We start from the raw sequence: 18,182 nt of genomic DNA, 5'->3' as shown, positions 1-18,182 counted from the left end.
AAATAAGGAAGATAGATTGATAAGAATTTGATAATACTGATTCACCCCCCCGCCCCTCTCAGTATTATTTCCAACAGCAGTTTGGGGACATCATAACATAGTACCAAGCTTGGTATCAGTACGTCACTGAGAAGCATCAAGTGGAGTTTGCCGAGCTGGTGTTTCCCCAAACTTCTGATTCACAGTGTTTTGTCTTGTTAGGCTGTCTCTACCGTATTTTGTCTCATATGGGTACATGTGGAAAATGTATATTATTTGTAAATATTTTGTAAGTGAAATTTCAAGTGTCATTAGTGGAATGTGAACATTCACTATGTAATGTGATGATTTATTTGTAAAGAAGTTCAAGAGTCATGAGGGTAGTCAAAGAGTCACAAAGGGAAATGTCAAGGGTCAACCCACCCTTTGTTATAAATAGAACCTCATAACTCGTAGAACATGCTTTTGGGAGCCAAGCTTTTGACTAGGCTTAGGCTTAAAGAATGCTTGGGATTATTTTGATGAGCCTTGGCTTCTCAATAGTGTAGAGTGAGTATACTTCTTTGAAGGAGTAGGTCTTCTTGCCTGTCATATTTCAATATTAGGGTTAGTGGATGTTAATGGTGCATGTATGGATGGAACTTTCACTTGTAATAATAATAACTGAGCCAACACGTTTTCATGCATATGTTTTTATTGTAGTTGGACTATTCTGGTTGCTTTAACAATGTGTTTTGTTTAACTTACACATTTTATTATCAACTACTTTGTATGAAATTGTATGAATCTTGTTGAATGTGTGTTGTTGGATTAACCTGTCACTTTGTTTTGTGGACTATTCAGCATTTCATCTTGTGATGTCATTCCGCTCGTGTGTTCCTTTCAGGCTGCATACTATTACAGAGTTCTAAGGGACACACTTCCTTTTCCCCTCTGTGTGTTAGAACCCCCATGCATCTCACTTGACTTGTTACAAGGTCACACACTTTGCTTCCAACCAAAGTCATCATACTTATCTTTGTGCACTACAACAGTCAGGGCTCTACATTACCACCCACTACTGGGACTCTTACTCCAAACGGTCTGAAATCTAGTTGAGACTTCTTACCAGGAAGATCCCCTGAATATTGGTGGGTCCATCACAGTCAAAAACACATTAGCACGTGAATATATGCAAGTAGCTATAAAGAAATCCTTCACTTTAATTATAAAACCAAGGGAAACAAATGTTGTTGCAATTTTTTTTTTGAAGTGCCCATTACACAATATTGATAGTTTTATGTGATGACCTCCCAAATCAAACATTTTGTGTACCATGAAAATATATGTTCAAGAATACTTTGAATTAATTAAAAAATCTAAGCGAATCACATGCCTTTTTTAGAACATTAAGGAAAATTTTCACTAAACTATAGACAATTTAGGAAAATTGAGTTTGAAATGAGAAAAAATTATTCACTTTACTATAGAATTTAAGAAAGCTAAATTAGGAAAATTTAATTGGAAATGGAAAAGATTTTTCACTTCAACCATGAAAAACTAAAAAATGAAAACTTAGTTTGGAAAACAATAAATTTAAATAAAATTGTTTAAATTTAAATTTTTTTATAAAATTATAATTATATTTTAATATATATAATCTTTTAGTTTTTTAAAATTAATTTAATTTAAACTTTAAATATATTTTAATAATATAAAAATTATAATTTTTAAAATGCAATCACAAATATTTAGTCAAAATAATAAAAAAATTCAATCATTTTAAATATAACTAATTATTTAATTTATATAACTAAACTAATTCAACTTCAATATCACAAAACTAAAAATTTACCTATCAAACTTAATCCATAAAATCTTCTCATAGAAATATTTAAAATACTATAAAAGTGTGTTGGAAAAATACATGTTTAAAATACCATAAATGTGTTAGGAAAAATAATGTTTAAAATACCAATAAAATGTGTTGGAAAAATACATGTATCAGGAATACTTTTCTTTTTAAGGTGAAAATGGAGCCAAGAACATGCTCCAATAATGCGACTTGGCCCTTCAAAATTCCTTTTACTTTAATCAGAAAATCCAGGGAAATGCGATGCCCCATACACAAAATTTGAAAATGCCTTCTCTTTCGCTCTTAAATACCGGCGAAATACGTGTTCACAAATCCCTTTGGTTTAATTGAAAAATCAAGCTAATCACAAAAGTCTGCAGTTGCTTTTAAAAAAATTATTTTAGGTAATGGGTATGAAGTTAGTATTAAGTAATTTTTTTCATAATAATAATTTAATTCGAAGTGTCAAGTTCCTTTGTAAAAAAATATTATTTATTGTCTAATGAGTGTCAATTGGTAGTTAGAAAATATTAAATTTATTATTATTTAATTTAAAAATTACAATTAAATTGATCCATCAATTGAAATATTCGATTTAAATAATTGAAATATTTGGCTTAAAGAATGTAATAGTTAGATTTGAAACTCATCAATAATAATGCATATCCACTTACATAATTAAATCTTGATTTATCAATTGAAATATTGTTCTTAAACAAGTGTTATGGAGTAACAAGTATATGTTTATTAATCTAAATATAATTAAATTAAAGTAAATAATCTTTTTAGAATGATAATTAATTTATGATAATTTGGGTGATATAGATATTATTAAGATAACCTACAAACATGTAAATTTGAGAGTCTAGATAAAATTGACAAAGTTTAAATTATCATTACATAATAAGAGTTAAAAAATTTCAATCAATAATATTTAAGATAAATAAATTTAAATGTTTTTGTATTCAAAGTCTGTAATCAATAATAAATTAAACAAAGTTTTTCAGTAATAATCACATTAAATTATTCTTTTAACATATGTCTTTGCAATCAACAAATTTTAATTTATAATATTAAACTTGAAAAAAAAATAAAAAAAATTAATGAAAAGCTAATAATAATATAATTGCGTTGCCTTACCTCACAAGAAATCCCTCTACTATTTTTTAATACTAATAAAAACACATATCTCTGAAGTTTGGGTGTACATGATCTGGTTCATGTCTTGAAGCCATCTATCGTCCTCCATATTCATCTCATCAGCCGTTGTTCGCTTCAATCATGGAAGTTCAGGGCGAGCGTGACAAGAGCCCTCTCACTCTGGAGCAGTTTGCGGAGTTACTTGGGCTTTTCGTTGGTGTGCTCCTATTCATTGGCCTTCTCGGAATGGATACAGTGAAGGCAAGAAAGAAGAGAGCCCATTGGGTTCCTGGCAATGCGCTCATCCTCAGTGCTCTGACCATCCAAGTTATGAACATGCTGAACGCACAGAGCACTTTACTAAAAGAGATCTTGAACGATCCACAGCCATTGAGCGGTGAGGTAATTAAGAATAACTTATTTATGATACATTGGAGCAGGGTAATGTTAATTGTGATAGTCGCCTACATGTTGCCAGGGATGGCCCGTTCCGGTTATGAAGATTCATGGGGCAAATTAACTGCTCTAGGGCTCACTGTCTTCATCCACATTTTCTCCGAGTTCTCCGCCATACATCATCGTTTGGGTCGCTCTGGATTATCTGTCATTCCCTATTTCTTCTATTTTTGGCCACACGTCAAGCACGTTACTGAATATTCGTTCATAGTATCGAGTGTGCTAATATCAATATCGTTGATCTGGCTTCTCCTCCTCCTCACCTGTGCAACCATAGCCAATAGAAGCATCCGGGATATCATTGCTCAAAAAATTCCAATAATTCTGGGAAATGAAGGTAACGCTACAGAGAACTCTTCTCATGCAGTAGAAAATCTGGTACTCAAATCTTGGATTGTCTCCCGTGCATGTTATCCTGAATCTATAATTGCAAGATCAGTGTTAGCCACGTCAGCCGCAGTAGCAGTCACAATTTGCAATCTAAGTTCAATCACTGGATGGCTTATTCAGGGCCCGATCATACATGTGTTTGCTGGTGTCAAATCGTACTTAAAATTCATAACATCTGTTATGGAAGCTACATTCATGTCAGCGGGATGGGCAATCATCGGCTGGAGATGTCTTACCTCTGTAGCGTACTATGGAAGATGGCAAAGTTGGAATCCGAATGCAAGATGGTACACCTATTTCCAGGTAGAGGACTTTTGGACCAGGTACATTCTTGAGTTGCAGGAAGCAGCATTAATGAAGGAAAAGAGTAAAGCAGATGAAAAAGTAAATGACATGATTGGCGCGGAAGGAATAGAAATATGGTTTATGTGGACAATTGCTGCGATGTGTGTATTGGCTGCAGTTTCTTGTGGTTTGCTTTAGTAAAGCATGTTGGTTACTCGCAGAGATTGTATTGGATAATAGGTTTATGCAGAAAATATCCTCAAAGTTATTATCAAAGCAGGGCGAAACAGTGGACAAAGCTTTCTCAGAATACAAAGAAGTTTTAGAGAACGTGGACCTCCTGTGGGGGGATCCACGGACCGTGATTGTAACAAATCTAAATTCCATCAAGCGAGCAAAGGAACTTATGAAAGAGGGCAACATGGATGGCAAAAAATGCGATGCGCTAATCAGATTTTTGACAGACTATAGAAAGTCGACAGGATGTGAAGGTATACGGGGTTTGGATCCTGCAAAATCACACAATAAAACAGGTTTGAGGTTCTTGTGGAAACGAGATCCTGGCCCTTTGTTAGACGTGGAGAAGCATTACATATATGCTAGTAAACCGTCGTTGAAGCTAACAGCAGTTTCATTGGTCAATATAATTGTTCGTTTGTCACCTGATTGTGGGAGAAAAGCTTTAAAAGCATATTCTGAGGCATGTGAACTGCTGGATTTGGTGGAGGAATCAGATCCCACAACCGATATTTTGCAGAGTAAAGCGGCAGATAGTGTATTCAAAGCATTACAGGAAGAAACTGCAGAAAATGTTGTAGATACTACTACTGTAGTATACATGGAAGAAGTGGCTGCGACAATCGAGAAGCTTGCGGAAGAAAGTAAAAGGAAAGTTGAGGTGATTGAACATGGAGGAGATACTCTGGATTGGAAGAAGGCAGGGGCAGCGAACGCCTTATACAAATTATGCAAGAGCATAGATTGCAGTTCAACAGGAAATTTTATTGAAGTGGTGAATGAATTACAGAGTGCTTTAGCAGACATTATGGGTGATTGCTTAGAGAGTGTGGGGGCCGTATTAGTGGATAACTGCACTAAATGGGCACAAGATTTCCAGGAAGGTAAATTGCTCCAAGCAGTTTACATAGCCGGGAAAAATACGGCACTCTTGGAACGGCTGGGATTGTGTCCGACAATGCACATTTGCACCACAACAACAACAGAATCGTCGATGGTATGCTCTACACTCATTGTGAACTGAATATTTAATCAATACTAATATTATTGAAGCTTTATCTTCTTTTTCGCTCTCCTGACATAAAATTTATTTTATTCCATATTTTTAAATAAATAAGGAATAAAGCGTAGTTTAGTCAAGAGAGTCTCCAATAATCTTTGACGCGCTTTTTTTGGACACGCTTTCACTGTATGTGATTACCAGTGATTAGGGTGAGTAAGGTTTACAGTTTCCGTGTCTCCAAGACCAAATTGCTTCACGTTGACGAGGAATTTTTTGTTTCTCTCATATCCCAGGCCGTTTCAGACTTTCAGTCTCCACTTATGCATAATATATTGTAGGATTTCTATGGCCAATTTACAAGTCCACCCATAAAACTTCTGATACCATCCATTGAATTTCCGTTTGAATTAGAAGATTCAATCTCTTTATCGTCCTGTGTAAACATCCCGAATTAGTAGAATATCGCCGGTGTAGAGGTACATCAATGAGGCTCCGCAGGTTGACATTGCTATTTTATGCTTCCTACCCGTTTTGATTTCATATTTTTAGTTTAGATCGATTGATCTGTTGCGAGATCTATGGATCCCAACTTCCGCTTAAAATTGCATGGATCGAAAGGTTTACCAAGTATAGGATCACCCCGTGATGAATTGTTTCTTTCTGCAGGTTACCACGTCAGCTGAATTGGTCGCAAGCGAAGAACAAGTGAAACCCCTAGAGGAAGCTGTGAAGGTTACCGAGATTGAACCCGTGATTGAAGACGCTACTGAAGAAGAAGCTCCTGCCTGCAGTCCCACACAAGAGGTTCCCGCGGCAGAGAAAAAAGTAGGTGAAAGCCCCGCCATCGTAGAGAAATCTGCAGCGGAAATAACTGTAATGCCGCATGCCTCGGAGCCTGAAGCAGAATCGGCCCCGGTGAAATCCGACGAAGTGTCAAAACTCGACGATTTCACCAAAGTGCCCGAACAAGCCGAACCTGCAAAACGAGAGACTGTTGTTCAAGCACCCGCCGAGGCTGTGGGCGTCGAAGAAAAAGCTGATGGAGCTCCCACTGAAGAGAAGGCCAAGGTTGGGGGTAAGTCTGAAGAATAGGTTAATAGATCTGGAATGAGCCAAGGGTGGGTGTAATAATTATAATAATATGGACCATATATTCAGTTTAGTATTTAATGTATTGAGCGGGTTCGTTCCAGCTCAGCTCTGGATCTCTTCTACTATTAGCTCAACAGGCTAAACGATCATGTCGGCCTTTCTCTCACACATTCAAAGGTAAGTTTTTACAACCGTTTCAAAATATTGGTACCAGATGACTCGTATTTTTTTGGTTAAGCTCAGATGACATATTTTGCAGGAGTATCATGTTTGATATTCCACCAATTTTTACGTTTTGACGGAAATAAATTAAGTTAAATTAAGTGTAGTATTATAAGTAATAAAATATAAAAGTAATAATATAAGTAATACGGGATCAAATTTTATGGAAGCGGTTAGTTCATAAAGCGTAAGGCTTGAGTAAATTTTGCACCCTCACAATATTAATGATAAGTTTAAATTATTTTTCCTGAACCGAATCATAAATAAAATTTCAAATATAAATATTTTCAATTTTAAATGAATGAATGTGTGTTTTTTTCTCGAATGAATGTGTGTTTTTTTCTCTATATGTTTTAAATACATAGTTAGTTGGTGTAGTAAAAAAATATTGTATATAGGTGGGTCCTTTGTTTTTTTTAAATAGAGATTTAGTTGGAGTATGTATGTTTTATTAGGGAAAAAAATATTGTATATAGGTGGGTTTTTTTGTTTTTTAATTAAAAAAATTAAATGCAGAGTTAGTTGGAGTATGGATGTTTTATTAGTAAAAAAAATATTGTATATAAGTGGCTCTCTTGTTTTTAAATAAAAGGTTTAGTGTTTCATTTAGTTATGACTTTTAAATTGGTTTACACTTAAAGTTTAGTTATTTTTATCTTTAAAATTCGAAATAAAAGCATTCCTTTTAATTATAAAATTATTATAATTAAAGTATTTTTTTTAATTACAAGATTATTATGATTAGTTCTACTTACAAGGATTTTGGGAAAAAAAACATGTCTGGCAAACTTTAAGGGATATCGTTCAATTGTGTACCATGTTTTAACTTTGATTAACATTTCAAAAGGGTGCATTATAATAGAACTAATCTCCTTTGCTGTCTCATGTGCTATATCATTTGGCATTTCACACTTATAATTGTCGATTGTGAAGTTGTAGTACTCAGAGGTTTTTTTTTTTTTTGTCTAAAATTTGTTTGGCAGAAATTTGTTGGAATTTTGTAATTTTATATTTTAAAATTTCTTATGTGATTTATTTGTAATTCTATATTTAAAGTTTCTTATTTGCTAAGAGTCATTTTTGTAAGGCTATATCAAGCATTGTTGCTAAGTTTTGGAACATTGAAAGATAGTTTTAAGAAATTAATTGTAATATATGAGTCAAACAAGGTTGTCCGATTTTTTTTGGCATTTACATTAATAAGATAGAGTGTTGGTCGAAAGAAGCTAATTGTATTGAGTCAACTCTGTTTGGTATAGTCACCATTCTTCCTTTTTATGCTAATGATATTGTTCCTTTGAGCTCAATAATCATCTAAGAATCCTCAAGGACTTTTGCTCTAGTATAAGTATAACTATGAACATAGAAAAAATAAAAGTTATGATAATCAAATCCCACAAGATCATTTATGACACTTTCATATATGATAATAATAGTTTGGAGGAAGTGTGCTCATACAAATATCTTGGAATCCATATTAATCATAAAATCAATTGTAACTATAGTGTTTAAAAAAAAGATAAATGAATGATGGAAATCTTACTATGGACTTGAGAACAAGTGTAGATTAGCAAAAATTTAGTTGTGGGATAAGGAAAAAATCATATTTGATATTCTTGTCACTCCTTTTATCTTATACATATATGAACTCTGGGGATGCAATATTTCTAAGGAATCTGAGATAAGTATGGAGAAAATCCAAAAGAATGTTATAAGTTAAAAAATTAATATTAAAACCAATGTACTCTATCCTTTCCTCCTTATAAAGGTGAACCTCTCCCCCCATTGAATAGTTGGTCATGGTTAGGTACTTAATGTACAAGAACTAGATAAACAAGATGGATGACGAGAGGCTCCGCAAAATTGCTTCCAACTCCAACCATAACAACGAGTGGCTAATGTGAGGATGACATTGAGATGCCATGTCTTGTTAAGTCATTGTGTAATATAGGAAGATGTCACCATGTATGGACAATATTAAATTATTATTCGTAAATAAAAAGAAGTTAAGATAATATAAAGACATGATTAACCCTAATCTACAAGATCAAAAATATATTTCAGTTTTTACTAGCACAAAGAATGAAACCAGCATTGCTAAAATATTAAGCAATTCCCTTGAGCTACATAGTGAAATTGAGTGTTCGACATTTCCAAAACACTATAAGATGCAAACATATGTAATATTTGTAACACTAAAAAGGTTGAGAATAAAAACTATTTTTTCTTAGAGTACCTTCCATACACCCAGATTAAAACTCAATTTCAAAATATTTATTATAATATTGTCTTTTATAACTAATTAAGATATGAAAACTATGATATCGTTGAAGCACTTTTCCTATTAATTTTAATAAAAAATAAGATTAAAAAAAATCAAAATAATATTTACTTTTATAATGTCTCATATATTAATTATGTTTTCAATAAATATTATCGTGACATTATATTAAAGTATAAAATATATTTCTTCATCTTTCCATTTCATTGTTAAATTTGAAAATATGTAGTTTAAATTATATAGTTGATATTTATCATTGAAAGAGTCATTTCAAATATTATTTTACTTAATTAAAGACTTGATGTTTTGATATGAAGCTGATTTAATTATGATTAATATTTTCGTTTTGGAATATCGGTCGACTACCATTATAGATATACTAGGGGAGAGCTTTCTATTGTTGTGCAAGGACCAATGCTAGTTATAGTACTCGTCCCACACATCCATAAAAAAATATTCATAAATCATCAAAAATATGCACATAAATAGTTTATATTAAGTTATATAAGTTAGTCCAAAATGGGCCAACAAGTGTCAAGAACCAAACCTTAACATCACATATTGACAAGACATATTGTCCAAAATATCTCTAGCTCTGAATTACCAAATAAGTTAAAATGCACTACAAAAAATTCCATTGAATTCTATTCACAAGTACACCTATCCCATCAAACAGTCACCTACAGATTTCCACTGGAGCAACACATCCCATTGCTTAGTAATACCTGCACAAGAATAGGTGAAATGTGTGTCAGCCATATGTACATGTGTATTTAACCATTCAACTTATTGAAGACAATAAATGACAACATTCCATTCAGGATTAAAGACAATAAATGACAACAATCAAATAAGGAATTAGTCCAGAGGATGCAATAAATGACACCAACCCTTTAAATTCAAGTATTAAACACACCAACCTTTTCAATTCAGGAATTAAAAACAGGAAAGCACATGGATCAACCATCAAAGATTATCAACCATTTTATCATGTACAAATCAATCTAGGCCACACATTTGAATTTGGGAGATGGCAATCTACTCGTCTTCCCTACCATTTAAATTCTATATGAAAAAACTATAAAAAATCAACTCTTACTCATTTTCATTTCAAACATTCATTATACTCATAAACTATTGGAGACATGCAATCAAAGTGTATGCAATCAAAGTGTTCAGACAATGCTACATTCATTCTATTCAGAAGTTGTTGGAAACATACAAACTCAGTGTGTGCACAGTGTTACATTCATTCTATTCATCAGTTGCTGGAGACATACATGGATGTTTTTGTTGAATAATGTTACCGTTTTTGTTGAATAATGAATAATGTTATTTCTATTGAGAAACAAGGGTAAATTAAAGCCAATTTCATTACCGATCTACTGATTTAGAAACCAATTTCATTGTCACTATCACCTCAAATATGACCCCTGCAACTAATAGCAAAGAATATCCCTTCAAAGAGAAAATTTTGATGTCAAGTAGATTCATTGGCTAGTTAGAGAATTTATTGACACGTAATCATAGGGACTGGGTGAACAAATGTAAATAAGTGTAAATAAATAATAGAGGAAATGGAGAGTCATCGAGAGATGAAACTGAATAGTCACTCCCTTGTATATAATAATAGACAACCTAAATGAATAATACAATTACATTTGAGGAGTTACCTCCTGGCCTGACATGGTATCAGAGCCAGCTCTATTTTTAGTATTCCTGCCCTTGTAACTCCCTTTCTGCCTATGTTCTACCTATTTTGCAGAACTAACACATCTGCCCCTGCTCCTGAGGCCTGACACTATCATATGCGTTTTCTCTTCCCTCCTAACATTCGTCCCTCCGATCCTCCATTGGCCCGGTGGTATCTCATTGAATCACTACCTAGTAGTATCATTGGAATCGTTTAGATATAGACCTCTCCCCTCAACCTCGCTCCCATTACCAGCACTCCATAGAATATGCGGTCCCCTCCCCACTGTATACGGGGTCTTCGCAAACCACTTTGTGTTTTTTTACTAAAATTGCAAAATGGTGTTTACTAGAAAGACTATTGTTATTACATAAAAGAAATTTGTAGAACCTTTACATTCTACCGTCTCTATGGGATGCATGGAAGAAAGAGAGTCTATAATTACTGTATGAAGAAACGAGAATGGGGAGGCAAGTTCCATTGGCAGACTGGACACATATTTCTGATCTGAAGCCATTGGATTAGACACTTGTCGTGGTGGAGGTGCCCACATCTCAGCCTGATAATCTCGTGAACATTCCAGAGGGTGAGAGTGTGAGTGGCACAGCGTAGGGTAAGATAGAATGCTCGGATTCAAAAGGGTACGTTGTTCCATATATGAAATATGTTGAGCTGCCAACGTTTTCATATGCGCTATGTTCATATATATAAGTGTTGTTTTGGTATATATAAGCATTTTTTTTAAGTGTTATTTTGGTATATATAAGTGTTGTCTCCCAACATATATATACATTGTTCCATATATGAAATATGCTGAGCTACCAGCGTTTACATACATGAGGAAGCAATGCATGTCCCATATATACGTTGTTCCATATATATATAACGTTGGTATATATAAAACGTTGTTTGGCTTCCACGTTGTCCACCTCCCTAAAATAATATCTCTCTTTTTAACACATCAGAGTGCAATTCTTAACCACCATAAGTGCAATTTTTATATATTGGCAGCAGGGTACATTTAAAAATAAATAAATAAATACATTCATTGATATCTATTGTGGGAGTGGTTCTCACCGGAAAGGAGAACTATCCAGAATGTTCGTGGAAAATCAAACACACTCTCATTTTTAATGAGTTGTGGAAATGAGTGTGTGTTGGAAACGGAGACAAAGAGCCAGAACAACCTACCTCAGACAAGGAATTCACCATTTGGGAAAATAAGAACAGCAAGGCTTATGCATTGATTGCAGCATTAGTAAATGAAGAGGTGAGTCACCATATTTCACCATTTTCAAACGGTTTTGAAGCCTTACAAAAACCGAAGGAAGTCTATGACCCACACTCTGCACTTGAAGTTGTTCAACTCATGATTAAATTGTTCACCCTTGAATTACAAAATGATGATCCTCTTTCTCTTGCATCAGAAGTAAAATCTATTATGCATGATATCAAATTCACTAATGTTGAACTAGACATTCCTCTGATCGCTTTTCTCAAGGCAATTTATCCCACTTACTTAAATTATCTTGAGTCATGCAAGCAAATGGAAACCTCAAAGATATTACCTTTGACTCCCTTGTGAAAAAAATTGCTGAAAGAGAGAAATCGTTTCGGAAGAAGACAACTCCTCAGTATTCTAAAGAGGCTGCGTGCCTTGCACATAGAGAGAATAATATTGCTCAATATTCTTCCAGAGGAAGAGGTGGTCGAAGAGGAAGAGGAAGAAATTTTAGAGACAGGGGGGTAGACACTCTCAAGGGGAAAATTCAGATTTTCACTACATACGCTGCAAAAGAGATGGATCACATGATGCATCCACATGCAAGTTGCCTTGGGACAGAATTGAGAAGGAAAGAAACCAAACCAAAGGTAAAACTAATGACAGAGCGAAAGGTAAAGCACCTGAATCTACTCTCTATGTTCTGGCACACTGTAATATTTGAGTAAATGAAGACTTATTTAATTCTTCACTTGCTTCTTGGAAAAATAATTGGTTGCTTGATTCAGGAGCAAATTGTCACATGAATTTTAGAAGAGATTTTTTTGAAGAATTTATTGACAATGTTGATGGAGCAGTATACTTTAAAGAAAAATCAAAACTCAAGCCATCAGGGCTTGGTACAATCAGGCTTAAATTGCGTGGTCTTCCAGACTTTCTTCTGCATCATGTTTTATATCTCCCATAGCTAAGGAGAAACTTGTTGTCCTTGGTCCACATCCGCCAGCAAGGACACTCCATTCATATGTTTGATGGCAAATCTGAGGTGAGAAAAGCATCAGACCACTCACTTGTCATGACGAGGATAGAAGAAGAAAGGCTTCTCAAGCTGCAGGGTACCTTTGCTCGTGCACAAAATTTCTCATACAATTCTCATTATGAAGAAGGTACATTTCCATCAAGTTTATTATGGCATGCTATATTTGGACACTTGAACTATGACAACCTCCTCTTGTTGAAGAAAAATGGTGTTACTAGTTTGCCTACAATTTCTAGGAAACTTAAGCAGTGTGATGCTTGCATTCTAGGAAAGCATAGCAAATAGTCTTTTCATGATTCACATTCCAAAGCACATAGAAAACTTGAACTCATTCATTCAGATTTATGTGGTCCAATGCCTGTTCCTTCTGCAAATGGAAATAAATATATGATGACATTTATTAATTACTACACCAGAATGTGTTATGTTTATTTATTGAAGAACAAATCTGATGCTTTTCAAACATTCAAGAACTTTCATACATGGATTGAAAATGATGCACATTCTCATATTGGCTCTATTCACACTGATAATGGAAAAGAATACACTTCAAATGAATTTGAAAAACTATCTTTGCCAACATAGGATCAAACATCAAACAATTGTGCCTTATAATCCCCAACAAAATGGAGTAGCTGAAAGAATGAATAGGACAATCTTAAATATGGTGCACTCCATGATGTTTTTCAAAAATGTAAAATTGATGTTTGGGGCTGATGCAGTTCTATGTGTTGTATATGTAAAGAATATATGTCCATCTAATGCTATTAGAAACAAGACTCCATATGAAATGTGGTACGGGCACATTCCTTTGGTAAAGCATCTCAGGGTCTTTGGTTCCACTTGTTATGCCTTGATACCAAAGGTACATAGAAACAAAATTGGTGTAAGAAGTCGTAAGTGTATCTTCCTCGGGTATTCAAACACCTCCAAAGCATACCATCCCTATGATGAAGTCAATGAAAAGTTTGTTGTATCTAGAGATGTAATCTTTCTTGAATCGTCCAACACTGAAAATGTTGTTGAGTGTCAACTTGATCGCTTGGATAGATTCGCAAATGTGAAATCATTTCAAGAATTTGATAATCAAATTCCACATCTTGAAGGGGGGATTCCTATACTAGATCAACCTATGGAATCTTCTTCTGAAGCACTCTCTCCCCCACATGAAACTCCAACAACGGATGATACTTTGAGTGATGTGATTGACAGAATTGGTTGAATCAATCTTGATTCAGTCCCAACTCAATCAACGGAGTAGCCTGGACCATCTCAGAAAGGTCCCCCAAAGTGGTTTACAAAGACACTTGAAAGTATTCATCTTGATGAGGTTGGAAAGACAAGAACTAGAAATTCAACTCGGAAAAATGGAGGTGATGTAGATGACTCTGATTCACTTGTTGATATGGATGTTTCTTATGATTGTGAATTGAATTTGTCTATAGATTTTGGACCAACTTCCTTCAAAGAAGTTTCTTCCCATGATGAATGGAAAGAAGCAATGCAAATGGAGTATGATGCCTTGATCAGGAATGGCACTTGGAAGTTGGTTGATCCTCCATTAGAAACAAAACCAATTGGCTATAAGTGGGTCTACAAGAACAAGTATAAAGTTGATGTCTCACTTGAAAAGCACAAAGCCAAGCTTGTGGAAAAAGGTTTTGCACAGAAGGAAGGGGTCGATTATGAGGATACCTTTCCCCCACAGGAAAATGGTCTACCAACTAGAGACTCTTTGCTCTAGTAGCTCAAAACGGTTGGAAAGTCCATTAAATGGATGTAGAAACTACTTTCTTGAATGGAGATCTAAAAGAGAATGTTTTTATGTCCCAGCCTAAAGGATTTGATGTAAAAGGACATGAACATAAAGTATGAAAATATGTGAAATCCTGGTATCACCTCAAACAAGCATTGCAAGTCTGGTATGAAAAACTAACTGAGCATCTTCTGAAACTCAATTTCAAACATTATGATATTGATGATGCAAATTTGTTTGTTAAGAAGATTGGAAAAATAGTTGTATATCTTGTGGTAGATGTAGATGATCTTTTGATGACAGGGAACAATGAGAGCTACATTGCATCCATAAAGAAAGAATTGAGGAAAGGTTTTGAAATGACTAATTTGGGCTATGTTCATTTCAATCTTGGTATTGAAGTAACTCAACATTCGAAGTTCGTATTCCTTTCTCAAAAGAAGTACATTGGAGATATGTTGAACATGTTTGGCATGACTGAATGCAATCCTCTGACTATTCCAATGGAACAAAAATTAAAGCTCACATCCATTGAAGGAAAATAATTTGAGGATGCAACAAAGTATAGACAACTTATAGGAAGTCCCAACTACCTGACTACTACCAAACCAGACATTTCGTTTTTTGATGGAATCCTCTCCAAGTTTATGCAAAAGCCTTGTGAGGGACATTGGTCTGCTACAAAAAGAGTTCTAAAGTACTTGAAGGGAACTCAAGCCTTTGGAATCAAGTATACACAGGTGGGTGACTTCAGCTTGATTGGATACTCTGATTCAGACTTCCATGGAGATAAAGAAACTGGGGTATCTACTTCGGGTTATGCTATGAGTCTTGGATCAGGAGCTATCTCCTGGAGATCACGCAAAAAATCAATTCCAGCAGATTCCACAACAGAGGCAGAATATGTGGCAGCAGCTGAGGCAATAAAAGAAATTGTGTGGCTCAGGAAAATTCTGGAAGATTTGCAGGTAAAAAAAGTACAATCAACTCCACTCATGATTGACAATACCTAAGAAATAAAGTTGGCCAAGAATCCAAAGTTCCATGATCGAACGAAGCACATCAATTCAAAATATCATCTGATTCGACATCATGTTGAGGCCAAAACAATCCATCTTTGCCATTGTTCCACTAATGAGAAAATTGTAGACATCTTCACTAAAGAACTTGGAAGAGAAAAGCTTGAAAGATTCAGAACGATGCTTGCACTCACCAACATCCCTTCAGATTAAGGGGGGAAATGTTGACACCTAATCATAAGGATTGGGTGATCAAATGTAAATAAGTGTAAATAAATAATAGAGGAAATGGAGAGTCATCGGGAGATGAAACTAAACAGTGACTCCCTTGTATATAATAATAGACAGCGTAAATGAATAATACAATTACATTTGAGGAGTTACCTCCTGGCTTGACAGAAGCATTTCTAAATGAATAACAGACCCACTGGTTTAGGAATTCTTTTCTCCAATCTCAAGGGCGTCCCTAGGTGTTGTACGCTGCCAACAAACCCATAAATCTGTAAATAATCAAAATTTATTGGCACACAGAAAACTAAGTGTGAGTGGTTTCCCCTAAGCGGTCAACAACAAGGATAATTTCTTACCTATATTAATTCTCGTTGATATAAGATGCCACCAACAGTATAGCAATGAGTGAATAATGACAAAACTGAAAAGATATGTTCCTGAGGTGAATCTGAAATCGTTTGGATAACAGTGAGTGAATAATGACAAAATTGAAAAGATATGTGCCTGACGTGAATCTGAAATTAAAATAAGTATCAAGCAAACCAAACATTGCAACACATCTAACAACAATTAGTAGAGCGACTTAGGGTGGTGATATCACGTAGATTCATTTCAATCGATTCTTCCTCGACATGACATGATGAGGATAAGAGCAAGAAATCTTGTTAGACTCAGCGGTCTAACAAAAAATGGCTCAAAAATGCATGTAATTGATTGATATAAAACTAAAATGTGTGTTGTATATGAGATTTGTTCTATGATTCAGATCTGATGGATTCTGTGTGATTGATGATGTCTGATGGGTTTTTGATATGAAGTGTAATATTATGTGATATGGGTTTATGAGGGGCATTCTCAGTATGTCTTTTTGTGTGTATATTCCTCATTTTACAATGAAACCACATATAGTTTTCAAGAGAAATTCACAGATCCAAATTGATATGCACATAAATCTCCCATGGGGTTTTGACAAGCTGGGGAATCTTACCCCAATTAGGCATGCTCTAGCTATTGGCTGCTCTATATTTATAGTGCTTTAGTTCATTTGGTTGTGTAAGAATCATTCTTCAGTGAAATCAAGAAATACGTTGGAGAAGACTCTTTGAAATCTTGTTTCTATGGATCAAGAAGTCAAGCTAGTGTTGTCTCTCCAAGAGGGACTAACAACATTGATAAGTGCTAGTTTCTTAATACTTTAACATAACAATATTGTCCAAAGAATGAAGAATATGTTGGGGTGGCTAGTCACCTACACATTTCTAAACGAATAACAAACCCACTGGTTTAGAAATTCTCTTTTCCAGTCTCAAGGGGGTCCCGTAGGTGTTGTATGCTACCAACAAACCCATAAATCTATAAAGAATCAGAAATTCTCTTTTCCAATCTCAAGGGGGTCCCCTAGGTGTTGTATGCTACCAAAAAACCCGTAAATTTTTAAAGAATCAAAGTTGATTGGCACACAGAAAACTCAGTGTGAGCTGTTGCCCCTAAGCAGTCAACAACACGGATAATTTCTTACCTATATTAATGCTTGCTGAGATCAGATGCCTCCAACAGTATAACAATGAGTGAAGAATAACAAAACAGAAAAGATATGTGCCTAAGGTGAATCTAAAATCAAAATAACTACATAATGACATAAAGATACTACAACTAAGAACCCTTACATAAAAACATGCTAACCCTTACTAGGAATAAAAAATGGCAAGAACAAAATGAGTGCCAAAAACAATGATTTGAGGACACAAAAATTTAGTTGGGTTGAAGAAACTCAGTTATGTCAAATCTGTTACAAAAAAGAAAAGGAATATCTCTTCCTGATAACTCATATTTTTACCAACTAGGAATCAAATGAATGCCCAGAACAAAAAGAATGACAAGAACACTGATTTGAGGACACAGAAAGCTAGTTGGGTTGAAGAAACTATGTTATGTCAAAGTTGTTACCAAAAGAAATAGGAATAACTCTTCCTGAAAACCCATATTTTCACCAACTATGAATAAAATGAATATCAAGAAAAAAATGAATGCCAAGAACAATCATTTGAGGACACACAAAAAATATTTGGGTTAAAGAAATTGTGTTATGTCAAACGTGTTACAAAATTAAAAATGAATAACTCTTCTTGATAACTCATCAAAATCATCTAAGAATCAAATAAATAAGTTTAAACCCTTCCAATAATGATTTTCAAATCTGAGATGTATTCAGCTACAATATATAGATAAAACACTGATTGTTTTTGCTCATTGATTGCAAATGCCAATGAATTTCCTTTTTTTCTAATACAGTTTTTTAAAAT

The 18,182-nt window shown here is 34.5% G+C and overlaps 1 protein-coding gene across 1 annotated transcript; it reads left to right on the top strand.

Moving 5' to 3' along the window:
• The first annotated feature begins 4,328 nt into the window (after positions 1-4,328).
• LOC149145594 (uncharacterized) lies at positions 4,329-6,447 on the top strand. Its single transcript, XM_089448238.1, has 2 exons — positions 4,329-5,318; positions 5,991-6,447. Exons 1-2 carry the CDS (start codon positions 4,329-4,331, stop codon positions 6,414-6,416), a joined length of 1,416 nt encoding a protein of 471 aa, XP_089304364.1. The 3' UTR covers positions 6,417-6,447.
• The last annotated feature ends 11,735 nt before the right edge of the window (positions 6,448-18,182 follow it).

This window comes from Pinus tabuliformis, chromosome X (genome assembly GCF_031772625.1).
Source record: "Pinus tabuliformis cultivar Carrire ecotype Pingquan chromosome X, CPIR1, whole genome shotgun sequence".
NCBI lineage: Eukaryota > Viridiplantae > Streptophyta > Pinopsida > Pinales > Pinaceae > Pinus > Pinus tabuliformis.
This window is presented reverse-complemented; position numbering and strand designations above follow the sequence as displayed.